This window comes from Ascaphus truei, chromosome 1 (assembly GCF_040206685.1).
Source record: "Ascaphus truei isolate aAscTru1 chromosome 1, aAscTru1.hap1, whole genome shotgun sequence".
In the NCBI taxonomy this organism is placed as follows: domain Eukaryota; kingdom Metazoa; phylum Chordata; class Amphibia; order Anura; family Ascaphidae; genus Ascaphus; species Ascaphus truei.
The window spans coordinates 384903092-384922126 of NC_134483.1; the positions used below are offsets into that span (position 1 = coordinate 384903092).

Genomic DNA, 19035 nt, shown 5'->3' on the forward strand with positions numbered 1-19035 from the left:
TTAACTCTCTCTGTTACAATGGTCTTTAATATGTTAGCAATATGGCCCAGCATTCTGCATTATACCTGAAAAGCAGTTTTTAGCATCATTAATGTGAACACCATAGGAGCTAGACATGCCATGAAAATTAAATAAAAAAATAGGATATTCTTGTTTTATTCTTTCAGAAGTCAGCTATATTTCATTTGAGATGCTGCTTGTTGCATTAGAACTAGGAAAGCTGCCTTGTACGTTGCTACATTACTAATTCCTCTGCTCCTTCTAAAAAGCCATTGTAAAATTATTTAAAAAAAAGTATATAAATATACTTCCAATTTTTTTTTTCATTATTGAATTTATATTACATTCCCTGTAAATAAATTAAAACTACAAAAAATAGTAGCTCAACCTTTTTAGTGTGGAGAGACAATCTAATGCTGATTACCAGGGATTTATTAGGTCAGTCTTTTTTTCAGCTGCTGCGGTCTGCAGAGAAATATATGTGCACTAGCTGATATACCCGGCGTTGCCCGGCATTGAATTTTCCCGCTCCCCCTCTGTCTCTCCCCCCATTGCCATCTCACTCTCTCCATTGCCATCTGTCTCTCTCCATTGCCCCCTGTCCCTCCATTGCCCTCTCTCCCCCCCGTTAACAGCAATCGGGGCCCCCTTGCACATGAATGTGGCCCCCGTGTTAACAGCTGAGTCCCCCCCCCATTCACAGCTCCGGCCCCTCCCCCCCCTCACATGTCCAATTCCTACCCCCTCACATGTCCAATTCCCCCCCCTTCAGAGCTCAGTGGGTGGGTGAGTGACTGGGTGGGTGAGTGACTGGGTGGGTGAGTGACTGGGTGGGTGACTGCATATCTTCTCCCCCCCCCTGCATGTCTCCCCCCCGTGCATGTCTCTCCCCCCCCTGCATGTCTCTCCCGCCCCCTGCATGTTTCCCCTGCTGTCCCCATACCTGAAGCAGCGGCGGAGGCTTCGGGTAGGAGCCGGGGAAGGGAAAGGGCGGTGAGGCGCGGGTGCTGTGAGGCGGCCGTGACAGCCACAGCTGGAGGGAGGGAGGACGTCGGCGCAGGGGCTTTGAGGCACGGTGAGCCGGCCGTGGCAGCCGCAGCTGTAGGGAGGGAGGAGGACGGCGGCCGTGGCAGCCACAGCTGTAGGGAGGAAGGACGGCGGCGTGGGGGCTTTGAGGCACGGTGAGCCGGCCGTGGCAGCGGGTGTGGAGGAGGTGAGGCGCTGCTGAGAGAGGGTGAGGCGCTGCTGAGAGAGGGTGAGGCGCTGCTGAGAGACGGTGGGGGGTGGTGGGGCAGAGGCGGGTGTCGTCATCGGCGGTTCCCCCTCCCCCGCGCGGAGCTGTGTCGGCGGCGACACTACCCGCATGCTGCTGCTGGCCGGGGCTCGGGTGAGCCTGGTAGATTCCCTGGGGGGAGCCGGCGGGGATGTGAGCTGGGGGGGGGGGGGGGGGTGATGGGTGTATGTGTGTGTGTGGCAGTTGGGTGAGGCGGCATTTGGGTGACGTCATAGAGCCACCAATCTGATTGGCTAGAGGCTGAGGACCAATCAGATTCACCACATCTACAACCCCACAAATTTCAATTTTATATATTAAGATATAAGAGAGTTGTAAAACATACAGGACACCTGCAAGCTCATATTGAACCCCCAAAATAACCACAACATATATATAAGCATATAAGTGTCACAGAGGAGTGCTACTGAGCATGGCAATATATATATTTAAAACCAGAGACAGAACATGAAACACAGACAGAGCTCAGTGCACATCCAGTGAAACTTATACACGGTACAGTGCCTAAATACGGTATATATGTATAGATATCTATTAAATAAAATGGTCTTTCTTTTAGTTTAACATTTTGGCCAAAGTGTTGTAAGCCCCTGAGCCACTACACGGCAGACCACATCTCAAGATAAGACATCTCATATAAGAGAGTTGCCAAGCTAAGGCTGCGCTTATAGTGCCGGCGACCTCGGCAAAACAAACGCATTGCCGCCGTCGCATGCGCTTATAGTAAGCGCAACGGCACAACGGAGCAACGGATTGGTCGCGATCGCCGGTAGTCATCTCTATTTGATTTTCCAGCGACCGTCACGTCGTCGGCTCTATAAGCATGTACCTGGCAACCTAAACCAAGAGGTTGCGATTGGTAAAAGATGCAGATAACTCATGAGCCTTTGATATATATTGCACTGTTGGGCCCACAACAGCCTAGTGACCTCAATTTAGTGATTCCTAGAGGAAAAATGAGAGCGTGTGTTAGGCTAGGTCCCCGGTGGTGACGGCGGAAGGCGTGCCGCACACCAATTACTCTCCTCAGTAGTGGCAGGCCCCAGTGTCTCCTTGCGTGTTGGCTCACGCGGTGCTCTCACGCGTCAGCCAGCACGGCATACAACATGATTGTGTTCCCGTGTGGCGACGCGGTCACGTGGTGCGCCGGGAGCCAATACGAGGGCAGATTGCCATGGTGGGACAGAACTATATTCCAGAAAGAAACAAGTGGGCATGGTTTAAAAGGAGATAAAATATTAAACGACATCTGAAATATGAATACTTCTATTTTCTGGTGGTTTTGGAAGATACAATTTGGTTGATGAATGGTACAGTGTATCAGCTGTGTGTGTTTTGTGCAAAGGAAACCCCATATTTTCAGTTTATATTGGCTTTTATGTGAAAGTTGAGCACATTCTCTTAAAGAGGATTTTTCAGTAACCTCTTAATAACTTGCACTGTATTTAGGCTGTCTTTATTATACTTATTGTCCTATTAAAGAGGGCTATTTATAAGGGGTTTCAAGCAGCATATACAGTATGTGAAGATCTAGTGCAACAAAAAGTACACCATATATATGAAATAAAGCAATTCCATAGCTGTTTCTGCGGTGTCTCGTGAAAATGGTCATTTGTCAATTCACTGATAAATGACATGAAAAACGAACATAATCCTAGTACCATTAGCATTTTTAATACCAAGACAAACAAGTGGGTTATTTATCAGTCTCTTTCCAGCACAAAAAAAAAAAAACAGCATCAGATTTACCAAAGGGTAGAAAAACATTTTCTTTTGGGGATTGTTTTCTTTGATACATCTTGTGCTATTAAACTTTGATAAATAGCCTCCAACAAGCAATGCAAATGTAACAAACAGAAAAAATGATACTCAGTCTCAATATTGGTGCAAAGTATGGGCAAAAATAGTACCAGTGGTATCTAGAAACAGTAACTACATTTCTCGCAAATTGATTATTTTCATTCCCCCAACTTGTGCAGCTTCATTGATTACAGTATTACAGTATTACAGTATAACAAACCCCCTTTCCTCCTTATTTTCCCTGTGCTGTGCTTGTGGGGCTTGGTGCAGTGCTTTGAGCTGCTGGGCTGTGCTTTGTGTTGTGCCTGACGTCATGTCGCCCCCTCCACCCCCCCGTCATGGCCGCGACCACACTCCGTTTTGGCCACGCCTCCAACACCTCCGATCACTCCCTTAAGACAGCGGTTTTAAGCTGTGCACGTTCCGCCAGGAAGCCAGGCGTGCGTGCAGCAGCCTCCACCAGGGACTTAGCCGTACAGTCACATAGCTGCTCTCAGATGCAGGGAAGGGGACAAGGCAGTAAGCTGCACCCAGAAGCAGAGATTTAGAGATGCTGAACAGAGAACGCAAGATGGATAAAAAGTTATGACAGTACACTAAACATTGTCTTCAACTTGTTATAGCTTTTGAAATATACCTCTTACCCATGTAGAAGCAGGAATCAACTGCAATTAGTTGTGAGATAATGTCACTGGAATGACAGGATAACTACCTCCGACTGGTATATAAAAGCAAGGCTTTTATGAGGAATGAATGTGGATTAAAAGGGGAGTATCATTATCCTGCCACAACCTGCCATTCTTGTAAAAACTGGTTTTGTTATACCAAACAAATAAAAGTAAATGCGCTGTGCAGAAACCAACAGACACAAAGGCACTGAGAAATGTGACAATTCACTATTCATTCGACAACTAAGGAAAAAATCTTGGCTGGCTCAGAAAAAACAGCCAGGGTGCAGCTTTCTCACAAGGGTACCTCTGTTGTACTTTGGCAGCAATGCAATCTCATTGTTGCAACAAAGTGGCCGCACTGTGATATGTAACACCTTCTCAATCATGTTTAAAGTTGTCCAACAATGTAACGTAGCATTTCATGTGAAAGGCCCAAATGTCCAACTGCAAAAAGCTAAATATATATGGAATTTGCATTCGCTCACTGGTTTAGTTGGATGCAAGCGAGGCGCTAATAGTTAGCAAATAATGTATCAGTTATTCAAAAGTTACAGAGATCAGATCAATTCCTGAGCGGCAACTGTCATGGGAGACCAGGACGTTCACACCAGGGATCAATTCGCCAGACAGAAACACAGAGTTTATAAAATTAATTTATTGGAAAAGAAATATAAACAACTAGTTACAGGTAATACACACACACACACACACACACACACACACACACACACACACACACACACACACACACACACTTATTAAAAGCAGTCGCATTTACCCCTACCGTCACAGCAACAAAGTCATATGAACCAGGGCTGATGAAGATGTGAGGACCAACCAAGACACCACTCAGAAAAGAGAAGTAGAATATCTAATGCAGGGATGGCCAATGACTGTCCTCAAGGGCCACCAACAGGTCAGGTTTCCAGGATATTCCAGCTTCAGCACAGGTGGATCAGAATGATTGAGCCACTTGGGCTGAAGCAGGGATATCCTGAAACCCTTTTTGCCCGAGTACATGCTTTATTGATACCTGACATAACATCAATATATTTGGTTATCATTAATAGTGCATACGAATAACTGGAAATGTACAATCATTATAGACCTTCTTTATGTGGAAGTTTATTTCATTTCCCCATGTTTGCTGCACTCAGGCAAAATTGCTGCTTTAGCAAGATTCATTACGTTTTAATATGTTGTATTTACATGCGCTTTTTGCATGTTGTTTATGTGTTTTTTGTAAATAAAGTTTATTTTAAAGTAAATAGAAAAAATTGTAAGACTCAGTATACCACCTGACTTGCCCAGCCTATGGCTGTGTACGTTGCGTCACCGCGCCTCTTTGTAGACGCTGGTTGATGACGTCACACCCGTTAGTGCGGAGGACAACTCAGGTAAGTATAAAATAAGCAGATTTGTCACTGTCTTGTCACCTTGATAAAGTGCTCTGTGCACGAAACGCGTAGGTGCGTTTGTGTTGTCCTGTTGCTGTTGCCTTACCTGCAATAAACCAGACCTATTGCTATATTGGAGTGTGCGCGTTTGCTTTATGTCTCCGGTTCCAATGGGAGTTGGATTTCTCTGGCAGTGCATTCCATGATCCATCTCTACCTTGCTATATCCTGAAACCCTGACTTGTTAGTGGTCCTGGATGACTGGAGTTGGCCTTCCCTGATCTAATGCAATGTGTGGCTCACCAACATTTCATGAGATAATCTGACTTTTCAGCTGCACTTTTTTTTTTTGACATTGTAGATTCTTATTTTTCAATTTATTTTAAACTCACCTTTAATGTTGGGGATGATCCTACATACACCGGCGGAGGATTTCCTTGCCACCCATGCAGACGATAGATGTGTCCAACACGTGAACAGGGTGTAAATAACAGCTTTCCTCCGCACTGCCAAATCTAAGGAAGGAGAAACCAACACCTTGTTATTCGTGTTTATAGACAATATAAAAGGATGCTTTGAGAACGTCCCTCAACTCAAAATCGTAAAATATTGTTCACTGCATTATTTCTTACAGCATTCATAAACGTAGATATTTTTCAAAATATATAGGAAACCAATGGAAAAGCATTCCTTTCAGTTACTTACATACAGGAAAGGATAAGGAATTTGTATGGATTGTTCAGCAACATTAAAATCAGTATATAAAGTTAGGCTATGACATTTGAGTAAGCTTTTCAAGACATGGATTCCTTTGTCCTAATGTTACTTTTATGTCTGAAGCACGTGTCCTTATTATGTGGTATATTATTACAGTAGAGTCTCGGTTATCCATCTTTCGGTTAATGCCTACATTTTGTTTTATCCGACATCGCACCCCCCTCCTCACTTACCAGGCTTCGGTGGAGCAGGGCAGCAGAGGAGGGAGGCGGTGGACGGCGGCGGTAGCAGGATGACTGAAGACCACAGGAGAGGAGCGGCACAGGAGGAAGACAGCTGGCGGCGGGAGAAGAGGACCATGTCAGCGGAGCAGAGGAGTTAGACAGCGGGTGGTGGCGGCAGGAGAAGACCATGAGAGCGGAGCAGGAGCAGAGAATGGCTGGGAAGGAGCGCGCTGCAACAGCGGCAGACACTGGAAGTCAGCGCATTCCTCCCCGGCCGTTCTCCTGTGCCACTCTGCTCCTGCTCCGCTCACATGGTCTTCTCCTGCAGCTGCCGCCGGCGGTCTAACTCCTTTCCTCCGCTATGGTCCTCTTCTCCTGCCGCCAGCTATGTTCCCCCTGTGCTGCTCCGCTCCACCCAAGCCTGGTAAGTGAGGAGGTGTGTGGGTGGTGAGGGGGATGTGGCAAAGATGCCGGATAATACTTTCCGTATTATCCGTCAGTTGTGTACATGGATGACGCTATATAAAGACATACAAACATAATGATACTTATGGTAATAGACTAAAACCAAATCGTAAAAAGGCATGTTAATTGCTCACTTGGGACAGCTAGTTATATTGCTTCTCAGTGATTCTGATCAATTATATAGTAATATTTTGTTGTACATTTTACAAAATGGCAGACACAAGGTGCTAGTGCGTTCCTACACTCCTCGCTTCATCTACAAAAGGGATATCAATCAAGATGGTGCAATTTACTCTAAAACACGGAGCAAAAAATGTAATCAAAGTCAACTTGTGCCAGCGCATATATATTAAGCTGATGAATGTTGCTTCTTACATTTGGTGCAGATTATTTAGGAATGCCATCTTAAACCTGGCAGATTCATTTGATGCAAAGAGAGAGCACCAGTGATGGGCGCAGGTTTTGATACATCACATTATAATATTACATTGACCATCTCCTCCCCCAATGCTCACACGGGGGCAAAACTAGAGCAAAGCGCCTTGAAATTGGTGCAAAGAGACATGGAGTCAAAATGATGCAAATGAGACCTGTTTTAGGAGGAATACTTCAATTTGCAACACTTGATGCATATCTCACATGGACACGATCTCATTTAAGTCACATAACAGGACATTAACCTACGTTAGCCCGAACAACACATCTGCAAAGGCTAATAACGTAACGTAAAGTCATGCTTTCTCCCGTAAAGAGCATTGCGTTAGTTATAATAGTCATTATTGGTCATTACATATCCACAAAAAAGTACATTAAAGTACATTAATATTAATGCAGTGATTTAACGTTACATACCCAAACTTGGTATTACTCACACCCAGACACTACACAGTGTCTGAATTGGTGTAACGCCACAGTTAGGCACAAGTTAATGAACATTGCATTATTTTTCCTCTCTTTTTCCAACTTTAAAAGCAGCAGTTCAAGCTGCTGTTTTTAAAAAAAAAATTCTTCCCACTCAATATGTGTATTAATAGAATCTGCGCACTGACAAGTGATTAGCCAATTTACTAATCGATCTGTTCTCCTGTGATCGATCGCGAAGATTTGGCTCGGGGTTCACTAAATCACTGTCAGTGCTGCAGAAGAGTACCCAAGATACAAGGTTCTGTGTGGAAGATCTTGTGACCAGGCAGGCATTATATACAATTGGTGCACTGCTAGCGAGAGGGCAAATGGGGTGTGCCAGAGCCGGTCTCAGAAGAGGAAGGGAATGTGACTTTGTAAATGGTTGCTATAGAAACAAAAATGCTTGTTACTTTAGAATACATCACAAATGTCTTGAAATTATTATTTTTATATTTTAAGTGCAGCTTTAAACACTTATTTCAGGGTCAGGATTGGAGGAACGCCAAAACAGACAAAATGTAATGTTACTGGTAAAGAACACCACGTTAAGCCTATGCTAATGGAACATACAATGGCCATTGCTTCTGCAGATCATTAGTTTTGAGGATACGTGTTAAACTCACTGGAAATACCGTCCGTGCCCGATTTAGGTAACATGACATTAAGAGCCCAGACTTAACAGAGCTTTGTGGATCTGGTGTAAAGTGTGCAAAAAAACACCTGTTGGTATGTGAGACAAAACATGCAACTTCTTGACAACTCATTTACCAAGGTTATCATCAGTGTTTATAGTTACTTTATTAAAGAAGTGTGAGATTTGTGGGGTTTGCCATCAGGAAGAATAACTTTTTTATTTGGACATGTAATAAACAGGTAATATTAAGCACGAGGGGAAGAAATATTGATCTAGGGGAGATTTATGGTCAAGTTTTACTGCATTCAAATGACGCAGCATTAAAGTTACTAAATTGATTGACGTTTGGTTTGTCTTGTTTGTTTGACTGTTCAGATTTAAGTGACTGATGAAAGTCCCTGAGCACCACTTCCCCTTCTTTCCAAATCAATACAAATGTAACACAGTTTTCTTGGACACTGTAAACTAGATGTAGTAAGTGGCTGAATTTGCAGCACTGAAAACAAAGAACAAACATATCCTTATCTTCAAGAAAAATATATACCTGGAGGGCACTTGCAGCTTACAACAGTGTACTTGAATTTGACCGTTTATTAAAAATACAGACATCATCATTGAAACTTGACACAAGGCAGATTGAATAGCTTGATACAGGAGGTATCAAATTCCTGGTATATATATGTATCACATTTTTCTTTCCTCCTTTTCCCACTTCAATTTTGCCTCTCATGCAAAATCTGGAAGATTTTTAGGAAAGTTGTAGCGCCCATCCTCTACTATTTTATAAGATCCCTAAAGAAATGAACATGACTAAAAACACACTAATAGTGGCTGGAAGATCCTACGAAAAGCCATGTTTGCACAGAAACATAAAGCAGACAAGGTGGGCCCAATGGTTCTTATCAAGTCTCCCTGCTCAGACCTCTCTCCAAGGAGCGTCACTAAATGGCTAGGCTGTAGCTCACCTCTGCAAAGTAAGGACCTGGCAGTTCCGGCTGAATAGGCAGGGGGTGGCCTTTTTACTGTACATCAATGCATTTCCCCTATTGGGCTTCCCTGAGGGCAATTGCAGACAACCCCCCCCCCCTCATCCTCCAGCATTAGAAACACGCAGACTGCTGTATGGAAGGAACACTAGAATCTGGTAATGCAGAGTCCACATTTAATACTTACTTGTGATTGTATCTTTTCTATTATACAATTTTGATTTTAAAATATACTACTCTATATCTTCTTTCAGTGTTTCAGTTTTCTCTTCCCACTTACATTTCCCCTGTGTGAGCGCTATGCTACATTTTGTTGGATCTATTTGGCTTTCCTCCATTGCTTGCCTACTTTTAAGTCAGCTGAAACAATTACTGCCAGGTCCCTTTCCTTTATAGTGGTTGACATTATAATGGCATTAATACTGTATGCTGCCTTTGAATTTTTGTGACCAAAATGCATTATGTCTCACTTCTTACATGAAATTGAAGTTGCCACATTCTTGCACATTCCTCTAATCTACAGTACCTAAATCAATAATCATTTTGGTTACCACGCTGGACTGTCAATCAGCAGCTCCAAGTGCACACAGCGCAGTAATCATTGAGTGAGATCTCCTCCCCCACGAGAAAGGGCGTTATACCCTTTGCTGCAGCAATACACTTCGAATATATATATATATACATGCACTTTAAAGATAAAGAAAGTCCCTATTTCTAAGGGCACTTCTGTTTTTATTAACCAGGTTTAACGTCACTGTAGCTCACATAGTGCGTCTCAATTTTAACCCCTTAGGCACCGCATACATGTAATGCATCCCATGCTGTTGGCTAGATTAATGTTTTCTTTCCCTTTTTCTCTATGCAGTGGATTTAACCAAAAAACATACAGCAGTACCCAAGTGGCAGTGTAGGAGCCTGCTGGATGAGTCTACCTTGACATGGCTGCAGGCTTAACATGATTTGGCCAAAAGATCGAACTAAATGACCCATACGCAGGCGAAGAAAAAAAAACTAATATAAATGAACTAAATAACTTGTCATATTGGATGTGCATTGGGGCCTCTTTGTTTACTATTGAATAATTGAAGTCACTTTCCCAGTAGCACTCCACTTGGCACTATTAGAAATATACATACATAATACAGTGGGCCTGGGTTTTGACCTTGCTGAGATTGTGTATGCCCCTGGAGTGTGATACACCCTGTTGCAGACCTTCGTGTCATCTGCAAAAAAAAATACACCCCTTCCAGACCATTGGAAAAGGTCACGGATAAAGATGTTAAAGAGCATCGGTCCCAGTACGGACCCCGGAGGTACTTCCCTGCTCACCTTCCCCTTCTCTGAATTTACTCAACTTAACTCAACCCTGATCTATTTCCCTGTCACCCCCAGTTAAAAGAAAAATCAATTAGGTTTGTTTGACATGACCTCCCCTTCGTAAATCCATGCTGCCAGAGATCTTGTAAGTTGCTGGACTTTATATATTCAAGAATTCTTCCTTTCTTTCAGCAGTATTTCCATTAATTTCCCCATTACTGATGTCAATCTCGCTGGCCTGTAGTTACCCGTCTCTTCCCTACTTTCCCTTTTGTGAACCGGTACTACTATGCTTGCTCTTCAGTCATCTGGTAATAGTGTTGTCGGCAGATCCCTAAGTGTTCTTTTTTTATATTCTTGGATGTACTCTGTGGTCTTATTAACATGCTCACTTTCCATTTTGAAAGTTCTTTCTCCTGTGGAAATGGTTTTGTGTCCACCTGGTATCCATTTATAGGTCTGTTACCGAAGTGGGTTCCCTCTCTGTCACCTTCAGCTGTGACTACTGATCAACAATATTTATTAATGTAGTCTGCTGTAAGTTTCCCTGAACATGTCCATCCTCTTCTGTTTTTAGTCTTACTATTCCTCCTTTTAATTTTTGCCTTTCACTTAAAGACCTAAATAAGGATTTGTCCCCCACTCTTTACTGACAGGCCTATTTTCTCTTCAGACCTTCGCACATCTGATTATATGCTTAAGCTCCTTCAGCCTGATCTAGGTCTCTTTCTCTTTCTTTCTCTATCAGTCTGCCTAGATTTCCTAAAAGCTGTATTTTCAACCTTTATAATACTCGCTACCTCCTTTGAGAACTATATTGACTTTCCTTTCCTTGTGCTTTTATGAACCGGTGTGACTCAAAAGGTCTGTTACTTTTAGTATTGCATCTTTTAGTTTCTCCCACTGCCCTGCACTCCACTCGAATACCTCCACCCTGCCAAAGAATCCCTTAATATATGTTCCCATCTCTTAAAAGTTAGCTCTCCTAACATCCCAAACCCTATTGTTTGTGTGGCATGCCTCGGTCTTTACACAAGTCACACCGATTGATGATCACTGGAACCCAAGTTCTCACCCACAATTACACATGGTACTCTGCCCCCATTTTTAAGTATATTGTGTATTGTTTTTACTAGTATTAAACAATATGAATTTATTACAGGATTCACAACAGTGACTTTGGCACTTAATTGGTTAATGTAAACCATGAGGGACGCAGGGTTAGTAATGATCTACTGTCAGTTTCCATGATACATATTTTCTGCTGAATTTCAGTGGGCCTTTGCTGTTGTTGCCTATTTCAAATGTTGTCGTCTGTTTTATCAGGGACAGGGAAAGCGGGTGCACCGAAGCCCACTGCTGGTGTCACAGTCACCCAGACTGTAGCACGACATGGAAGTTATGTGCAGGTCTGAACAGAAAGCATATTTACAGAAAAAAAAGGTCTACTGAAGTTTAGGTATAATATTTTTATGTTTAGAAGCCGTAGCATTTTATTGCCCTGTGTATGTTAAAGTACCTTTTTAAATGTTAGCAATATTTCCTGATGAGGGCAAAAATATCACGGCTGGGAAAAAGACCACATGCGTCTAATATGTTCCTTGAATCTAGAAAATATCTTCCGTTTATCAGTCAGTGTGGCCTTTGAAGGATAATTGGAATGCTGAATACTCTGTCATATCTTGAGAATCATCCTCAATAAATGTAGTGTTCACATCTCGAGAACGCTTTCATCTGCTTTCATTACATGAGCTATTATTTTTTTTTTTTGCACTAACTGTAGTTAACAATAAATTCCTAGTCAAGAGGAGAAATGTTGAGATGGGAAGCTGATAAATTAAATGTTTTGATGTATAGAATATATATATATATATATATACAGCTAAACCCCGTTATAACGCGGGTCTCGGGGTCCACCCCGAGACCACCGCGTTACTAACGGGGTCGCGAGAAAAAAAAATGGCCGCCGCGCTTTAGCGCATATTCATCCCGCGGGACAGGAGATGGGAGCGGGCATGTCCCTCCGCTCCCCGCTTCCCCCTGTCACCGCGGGACAGGCCGCGGGGCAGGAGATGGGAGCGGGGATGTCCCTCCTGTCCCCGCTTCCCCCTGTCACCGCGGGACAGGCCGCGGGGCAGGAGATGGGAGCGGGGATGTCCCTCCTGTCCCCGCTTCACCCTGTCACCTCGGGACAGGCCGCGGGGCAGGAGATGGGAGCGGGGATGTCCCTCCTGTCCCCGCTTCCCCCTGTCACCGCGGGACAGGCCGCGGGGCAGGAGATGGGAGCGGGGATGTCCCTCCTGTCCCCGCTTCCCCCTGTCACCGCGTGACAGCCCGCGGGGCAGGAGATGAGAGCGGGGATGTCCCTCAGGTCGCCGCTTACCTCAGATCCCGCTGCCTGCATGGAGGTGGTAGCGGGGGGTTTCTTCTCCCCACCGCTGTCCCTGGCGCTCCCGCTGCCTGCGCGGGAGGAGGGGGGGGGGAGCGGGTGGTCTGTGTAGAGTGAGAGAGTGTGTGTGTGTATGTATATATGGGAGAGAAAGTGTGTGTGTGTATATGGGTGTGTGTATGTGGGTGTGAGTGTGTGTAAGTGTCTGAGTGTGTGTGTAAGTGTGTGTAAGTGTGTGTAAGAGTGTGTGAGTGTCTGTGAGTGTCTAAGTGTGTGTAAGTGTGTGTAAGAGTGTGTGAGTGTCTGTGAGTGTCTAAGTGTGTGTAAGTGTGTGTAAGTGTGTGTAAGTGTGTGTAAGTGTGTGTAAGTGTGTGTGAGTGTCTGTGAGTGTGTAAGTGTGTGTAAGTGTGTGTAAGTGTGTGTGAGTGTGTGTGAGTGTGTGTGAGTGTCTGTGAGTGTCTGTGAGTGTCTGTGAGTGTCTGTGAGTGTCTGTGTGTGTAAGTGTGTGTGAGTGTGCGTAAGTGTGCGTGGGAGTGTGTGTGAGTGTGTGTGCGTGTGTGTGAGTGTCTGTAAGTGTGTGTGAGTGTGTGTGCAGTGTGAGCAATGAGGAGTGTGTGTGCAGTGTACAGTGTGTGTGCAGTGTGTCAGTGTGTGCAGTGTGAGCAATGAGCAGTGTGTGTGCAGTGTGCAGTGTGTGTGCAGTGTGTCCAATGAGCAGTGTGTGTGCAGTGTGTCAGTGTGTGCAGTGTGAGCAATGAGCAGTGTGTGTGCAGTGTGCAGTGTGTGTGCAGTGTGTCCAATGAGCAGTGTGTGTGCAGTGTGCAGTGTGTGTGCAGTGTGTCCAATGAGCAGTGTGTGTGCAGTGTGCAGTGTGTGTGCAGTGTGTCAGTGTGTGCAGTGTGAGCAATGAGCAGTGTGTGTGCAGTGTGAGCAATGAGGAGTGTGTGTGCAGTGTACAGTGTGTGTGCAGTGTGTCAGTGTGTGCAGTGTGAGCAATGAGCAGTGTGTGTGCAGTGTGCAGTGTGTGTGCAGTGTGTCCAATGAGCAGTGTGTGTGCAGTGTGTCAGTGTGTGCAGTGTGAGCAATGAGCAGTGTGTGTGCAGTGTGCAGTGTGTGTGCAGTGTGTCCAATGAGCAGTGTGTGTGCAGTGTGCAGTGTGTGTGCAGTGTGTCCAATGAGCAGTGTGTGTGCAGTGTGCAGTGTGTGTGCAGTGTGTCAGTGTGTGCAGTGTGAGCAATGAGCAGTGTGTGTGCAGTGTGAGCAATGAGGAGTGTGTGTGCAGTGTACAGTGTGTGTGTAGTGTGTCAGTGTGTGCAGTGTGAGCAATGAGCAGTGTGTGTGCAGTGTGCAGTGTGTGTAGTGTGTCCAATGAGCAGTGTGTGTGCAGTGTGTCAGTGTGTGCAGTGTGAGCAATGAGCAGTGTGTGTGCAGTGTGCAGTGTGTGTGCAGTGTGTCCAATGAGCAGTGTGTGTGCAGTGTGCAGTGTGTGTGCAGTGTGTCCAATGAGCAGTGTGTGTGCAGTGTGCAGTGTGTGTGCAGTGTGTCAGTGTGTGCAGTGTGAGCAATGAGCAGTGTGTGTGCAGTGTGCAGTGTGTGTGCAGTGTGGCAGTGTGAGCAATGAGCAGTGTGTGTGCAGTGAGTGTGTGCAGTGTGTGCAGTGTGTGCAGTGTGTAAAAAAAAAAATGAAAAAAAAAAATTTTTTTAAATTTTTTTTTTTTTAAAAAAACGGGAGCCACGGGAAAACCGCGTTATAACCGAATCGCAGTATAACGAGGCGCGTTATAACGGGGTTTAGCTGTATATATAATATTGTATTAGTTAAAAATATAAAATCATTTTTGCCTTTAGTAGACTGAAGAGCACCTTTAAGACCTCAAGACTTGGATGGGTCTTTTCTTTAGCAGAAAACTAGAAGTAATTCTTCTGTTTGAATCAAAAACACATTGTAACTGAACAAGTTATTCTTCAGCCTCAAAAACTGTTCAGTAGATATTCCATCTTTGATGAGAAGCAAAAAGGGCACAGCTCTCTCCACATGATCAGCTTTTTTATTTATTTTTTATTTATCAGACGTCTATACCTTCAAATTGCTTACTACATAAAAGATTTTAAAACAATAATTTCAGGTTAAACAAATAACTTAGGTGGTGAAGAATATAACCCTGTCAATTCACACAAAGATAATTTTATTGATGGTGAAATTCCAAATTATAGCCCACCTAAAGTCTTAGAATTGGTAGAAAAACAAAACGTATTTTTGGTCTTGCTAAAGTTTGCACATTTTGCTCTCAGAGCTATCCAAGTTTGAGTAGTAGCGAGTCATTCTTCAAAGCACAAGAGAGCTAATTAGTTTTAGGAATATCCAGAATAGCACTTTAAATTCCTCTTTAGAAGTTATAACATGCATTTATCTTTAAGGCAGCACAGCCGTTATTTGTACGGATGGCATTTTTTTCTTACGGTTGTCAAAAACAGAGATATTACAACAACAAAAAATAACTAAATGACTGGTTCAAAGGTCTAGCAGCCATATTGTTTGTGAAGAAATGCAGATCCGTTAAAGGTGTAATATTTTAAAGACCAATGTAAGAGTTCTTCGTAGATTAAATGCAGGTTTCTAATTCAAGCTCACCGCACGTCACAGTGCACTTAAAGAAGAAACCTATGAGGTTTTCAAAGCGCTCTACAATTTAAATTCATCTACAAAGAACCCATATGTTGGTCTGCTAAAAAGTATCACAACTCACAATGAAGCTAAAGTAAAGATACTGGTAATGTTTAATCCCCCTGTTCGCTCTCATGCTCTTGCTCTCAAATATTCAAGAAAGAGGACTGTTTGTTCCCCTCGCCATCCACTTCTACAGTGAGAGTGAGAACATAGGGCATCAGTGATTTTTTAAAAGGCCCATTTGCTATGGGAATCTACTTTAATATATATGTGTAGGGCTCGACAAATGCGGTTGCCCGGTCGTCCTGGGCAACTGCATTATGGCCCCTGTCGACTGCTTACCTGGTGCCCCCCGGTCTTCTCCGTCTTGATCTTTAAAATCATGTTTTTCTCCTGTAGCCTTATTGAAAATGGCCGCGTTGCAATGGTAACGGGATGCTGCGTGACGTCGCAGCACTCCGTTGCTGTGGCAACACGGCGTCATATGACGCCGCACGCCCATTTTGAATAGTGCTGCAGGAGATAAACATGATTTTAAAGGTGACAAGACAGTAGAAGGCCGGGAGACGCCGTCAGGGCCCCGCAACCGCAGCCTGCCGCAGGTAAGTGTTGTGGGGGGGAGAGTGACTTTTTTGGGGGGGCGAGTGGGCTTTGGCCCGGTTTGTCGGCCCCTGTATGTGTATATATAGATAGAGATATACTGTAGTATATCAATTAAGCAATCAACATTGCTGCTCTAAAGCATTATTCCTCTGCGCTAATATCAAATATACTCCTAAAACGCATTGCTTGTGCATCAAAGGGGTTAATTAAGAGGTAATTTTAACTTTACCATTTAACTGGGCCATGAAAAAGTTCTATGTCTACCTCTTTTACATGTCATTTACATGTGCTCAAGTAATGCTAAATAATGAAACGGCTTGTGAGAGTTCTCAGAGTTTGCTTTTGTAAAGTAATTATAATTTATAGCAGTAACTCGCGGGTAAACCTCATTGGACCTTGGGCAAATCTATCTCGCTGTGCTCCAGGCACCAGAATTAGAAAGTATGCTCCATGGCTAGGAACTCATTGTGCCAGACACATTCTCTGTACAGTGCTGAATATACTGCGAGCGCTAAATAAAAGCAAATATCATTATTATATTGCAGATCAGGGTTTTTCGCCTTGGATTATTTTGCAAATGTTTTTTCATATACAATTGAAGCAGATGGTCTCTGGAGCTGAACACCATTAATTTTAGCTCCTGAGACCCCCTGCTTCCGGAGATATTGACCTGTGAATTAGGTGCCGGTAGCTGCTCTCCTCGGCCCCCAGGGTTCGCAATATGTCGGCTCTTCAGAGATCTCAGGTCCTGAGGTCCAATAAGAAGTCATGACGTCATCGGTGCGGCTTCCTACTGGCCCATGTGATGCAGGAGCTTCAAAGCCCTGCTTGCTGAACCGGAGCAGCTACCGGCACCTTCTTCGAAGGTAGGTATCTCTGGAAGTAGGGGGCTTCGATTGCTCCTTTAACCAGTGCACAAGCAATCAATCTATTTATGTTTTTTATGAGACAGACTGCTCACTACTGGAGCTTTCAAGCATTACAAGGAAAACTCGGGCAACATATTACCCCCCACCCCCAAAAGGATCAAAGTTTTTATCTGTCTTTAATAAAGAAAGTATCTTCTTCTACCCCTTCCCCTCCTTACTTTGTAAGCAAATTATCAATAAAGCAAGAGTGACACAATCCTAAACTGCTTTGCTGCTAGATGGGCCTGCAACACGTCTGTATAACACGGCATAGGCGATATAAATACATTCTGTGTGAGAAAATGTGTAGTACAGGGGGGGGGGGGGGCAACTCCAGTCCTCAAGGGCCACCAACAAGCCAGGTATAGGGTATATCCCTGCTTCAGCACAGGTGGCTCAATCAGCCCCTCGGTCATTCTAAATGAGTCACTGAATAAGCCACCTGTGGTGAAGCAGGAATATCCTTAAAACCTGACCTGTTGGTGGCCGTTGAGGACTGGAATTGCCCACCCCTGGTGTAGTATAGGTCATTCAGTGTTGTATCATAAGCAAATGTCAGAATGAGCAAACAGCAGCCACACACATAACAAATACCCCCCATCTCCCATTAATCATACATTACCTTGTAAGAAATTTCAAAGTTTTCGCCACCCCAAATCTGAAGACCTGGATCATACAGACCCAGTTCAAAGAAGAACTCGCGCTCAATGGCGAATAATCCTCCAGCCATGGCAGGGGACCTAGAAAGAGGAACACCATAAACCTTTTCTATGCCACACATGCATACTTTCACCGAACCCTCCCGCTCACCCCCGAGATTAAACATGAAGACAGTATTCACCATTTAATCGATAGGAGCCAGATTAGAAGGTGCAGAAATGTCTTGATAGACCAAGATATAGATGTAGCGTGAAAAATTGTGCAGGTGCATTGAGATCTTTCCCAATTCAGTGAATAGAGGGGGGATTTCAGGTTTCCTCAGATGCCTCATCATGCTTTAAGAAAGCATCTGATTGATCTGAAATACTTCCACCCAGAAATAATATTTCTCTGCTGGTCTGTCCTGTACTTGCCGATAAAAAAAATCTCCGGGAAGCTACTTCTACTGGCCAACTTTGTTCATTGTGTTCGGCGTCAACAATATTTGCAGCACTTTGTAACAGGCCGCCTTTGGTCTCACCAGTAAGTTAGAATTCTGCTACACCTGTATAGCAAATGCCGGCAGGGGTACATTTCCTTCCAATTTATACAATGCATTTATAAGTAAATCACATACAAATAGAAATGCCACACCTTTATAGAAAAGGCCGGTGCATTGTTGTTTAGTGCATGCATGGTTAAATCTGCTGTGATCAGATGCAGAAATAGAATTAAAGCAACAACTAAACTAATATTTGTTCAGTTAATTGATTTATTTAATTTTTAGAGATATCAAACGGGGGAGGGAGGGTGTATCTCCGGAGCTTTTTAGTTTTTTGGGTAGCTCTGGGATTCCTTGGTTCCAGAGATAATACCCTTTCTAGTTCCCTTAGGAAAATTAAAATGGCCACCGAATCAACTTCGGTCCCCAGACTAACTGGAAGCCGCAATGTCATTGGGGAGAATTCCTAGGGGTGGCAAACAGTTTTACTGCTAAAACAGCTAAACTGTTGAGCAGGACCCAAATTTAGTGGTGAGAATCATTACTCACACCGGTTCTGTATTAGCAATTTTGGAAAAGATTTAACATTTCGGTGTCCGGTATTTGCAGAAAAATATTAAACCCACTTTGATGGCCAAGGAAACAACACGCAAAGCCTTTCTGCAGAAAAGGTCTAAATAAGCTAGGACGGCGTACAAGATACTTAGTAATTAAAACGGAAAATGGATGTTTTAGTAAAATGCTAATGAAAACAACAAGCAGAACCACAGCTTCCAATATTCTTATGCCATTAACCATTGTAAACCTCAGTGAACATTTTCATCACGCTACTCTTTCTTTTGTAAGCCTGTAATGTTGGTAAACATGACACTACTACATGATCAGAACATTGTAGGGGTTTGACTTTTTGAATCA

General features: G+C 43.8%; 1 protein-coding gene across 3 annotated transcripts in view; it reads right to left on the reverse strand.

The window, feature by feature from the left end:
* GALNT7 (polypeptide N-acetylgalactosaminyltransferase 7) overlaps window positions 1-19035 on the reverse strand; it is a 139074-nt gene that overhangs the window by 22137 nt on the left and 97902 nt on the right. For all 3 annotated transcript variants that reach the window (XM_075611404.1, XM_075611394.1, XM_075611412.1), the window contains exons 7-8: window positions 17602-17719; window positions 5555-5677 (exon numbers count right to left, since the gene is read on the reverse strand). In XM_075611404.1, the coding sequence (XP_075467519.1) occupies window positions 5555-5677; window positions 17602-17719 (241 nt within the window). The remainder of the gene's footprint in view (window positions 1-5554; window positions 5678-17601; window positions 17720-19035) is intronic.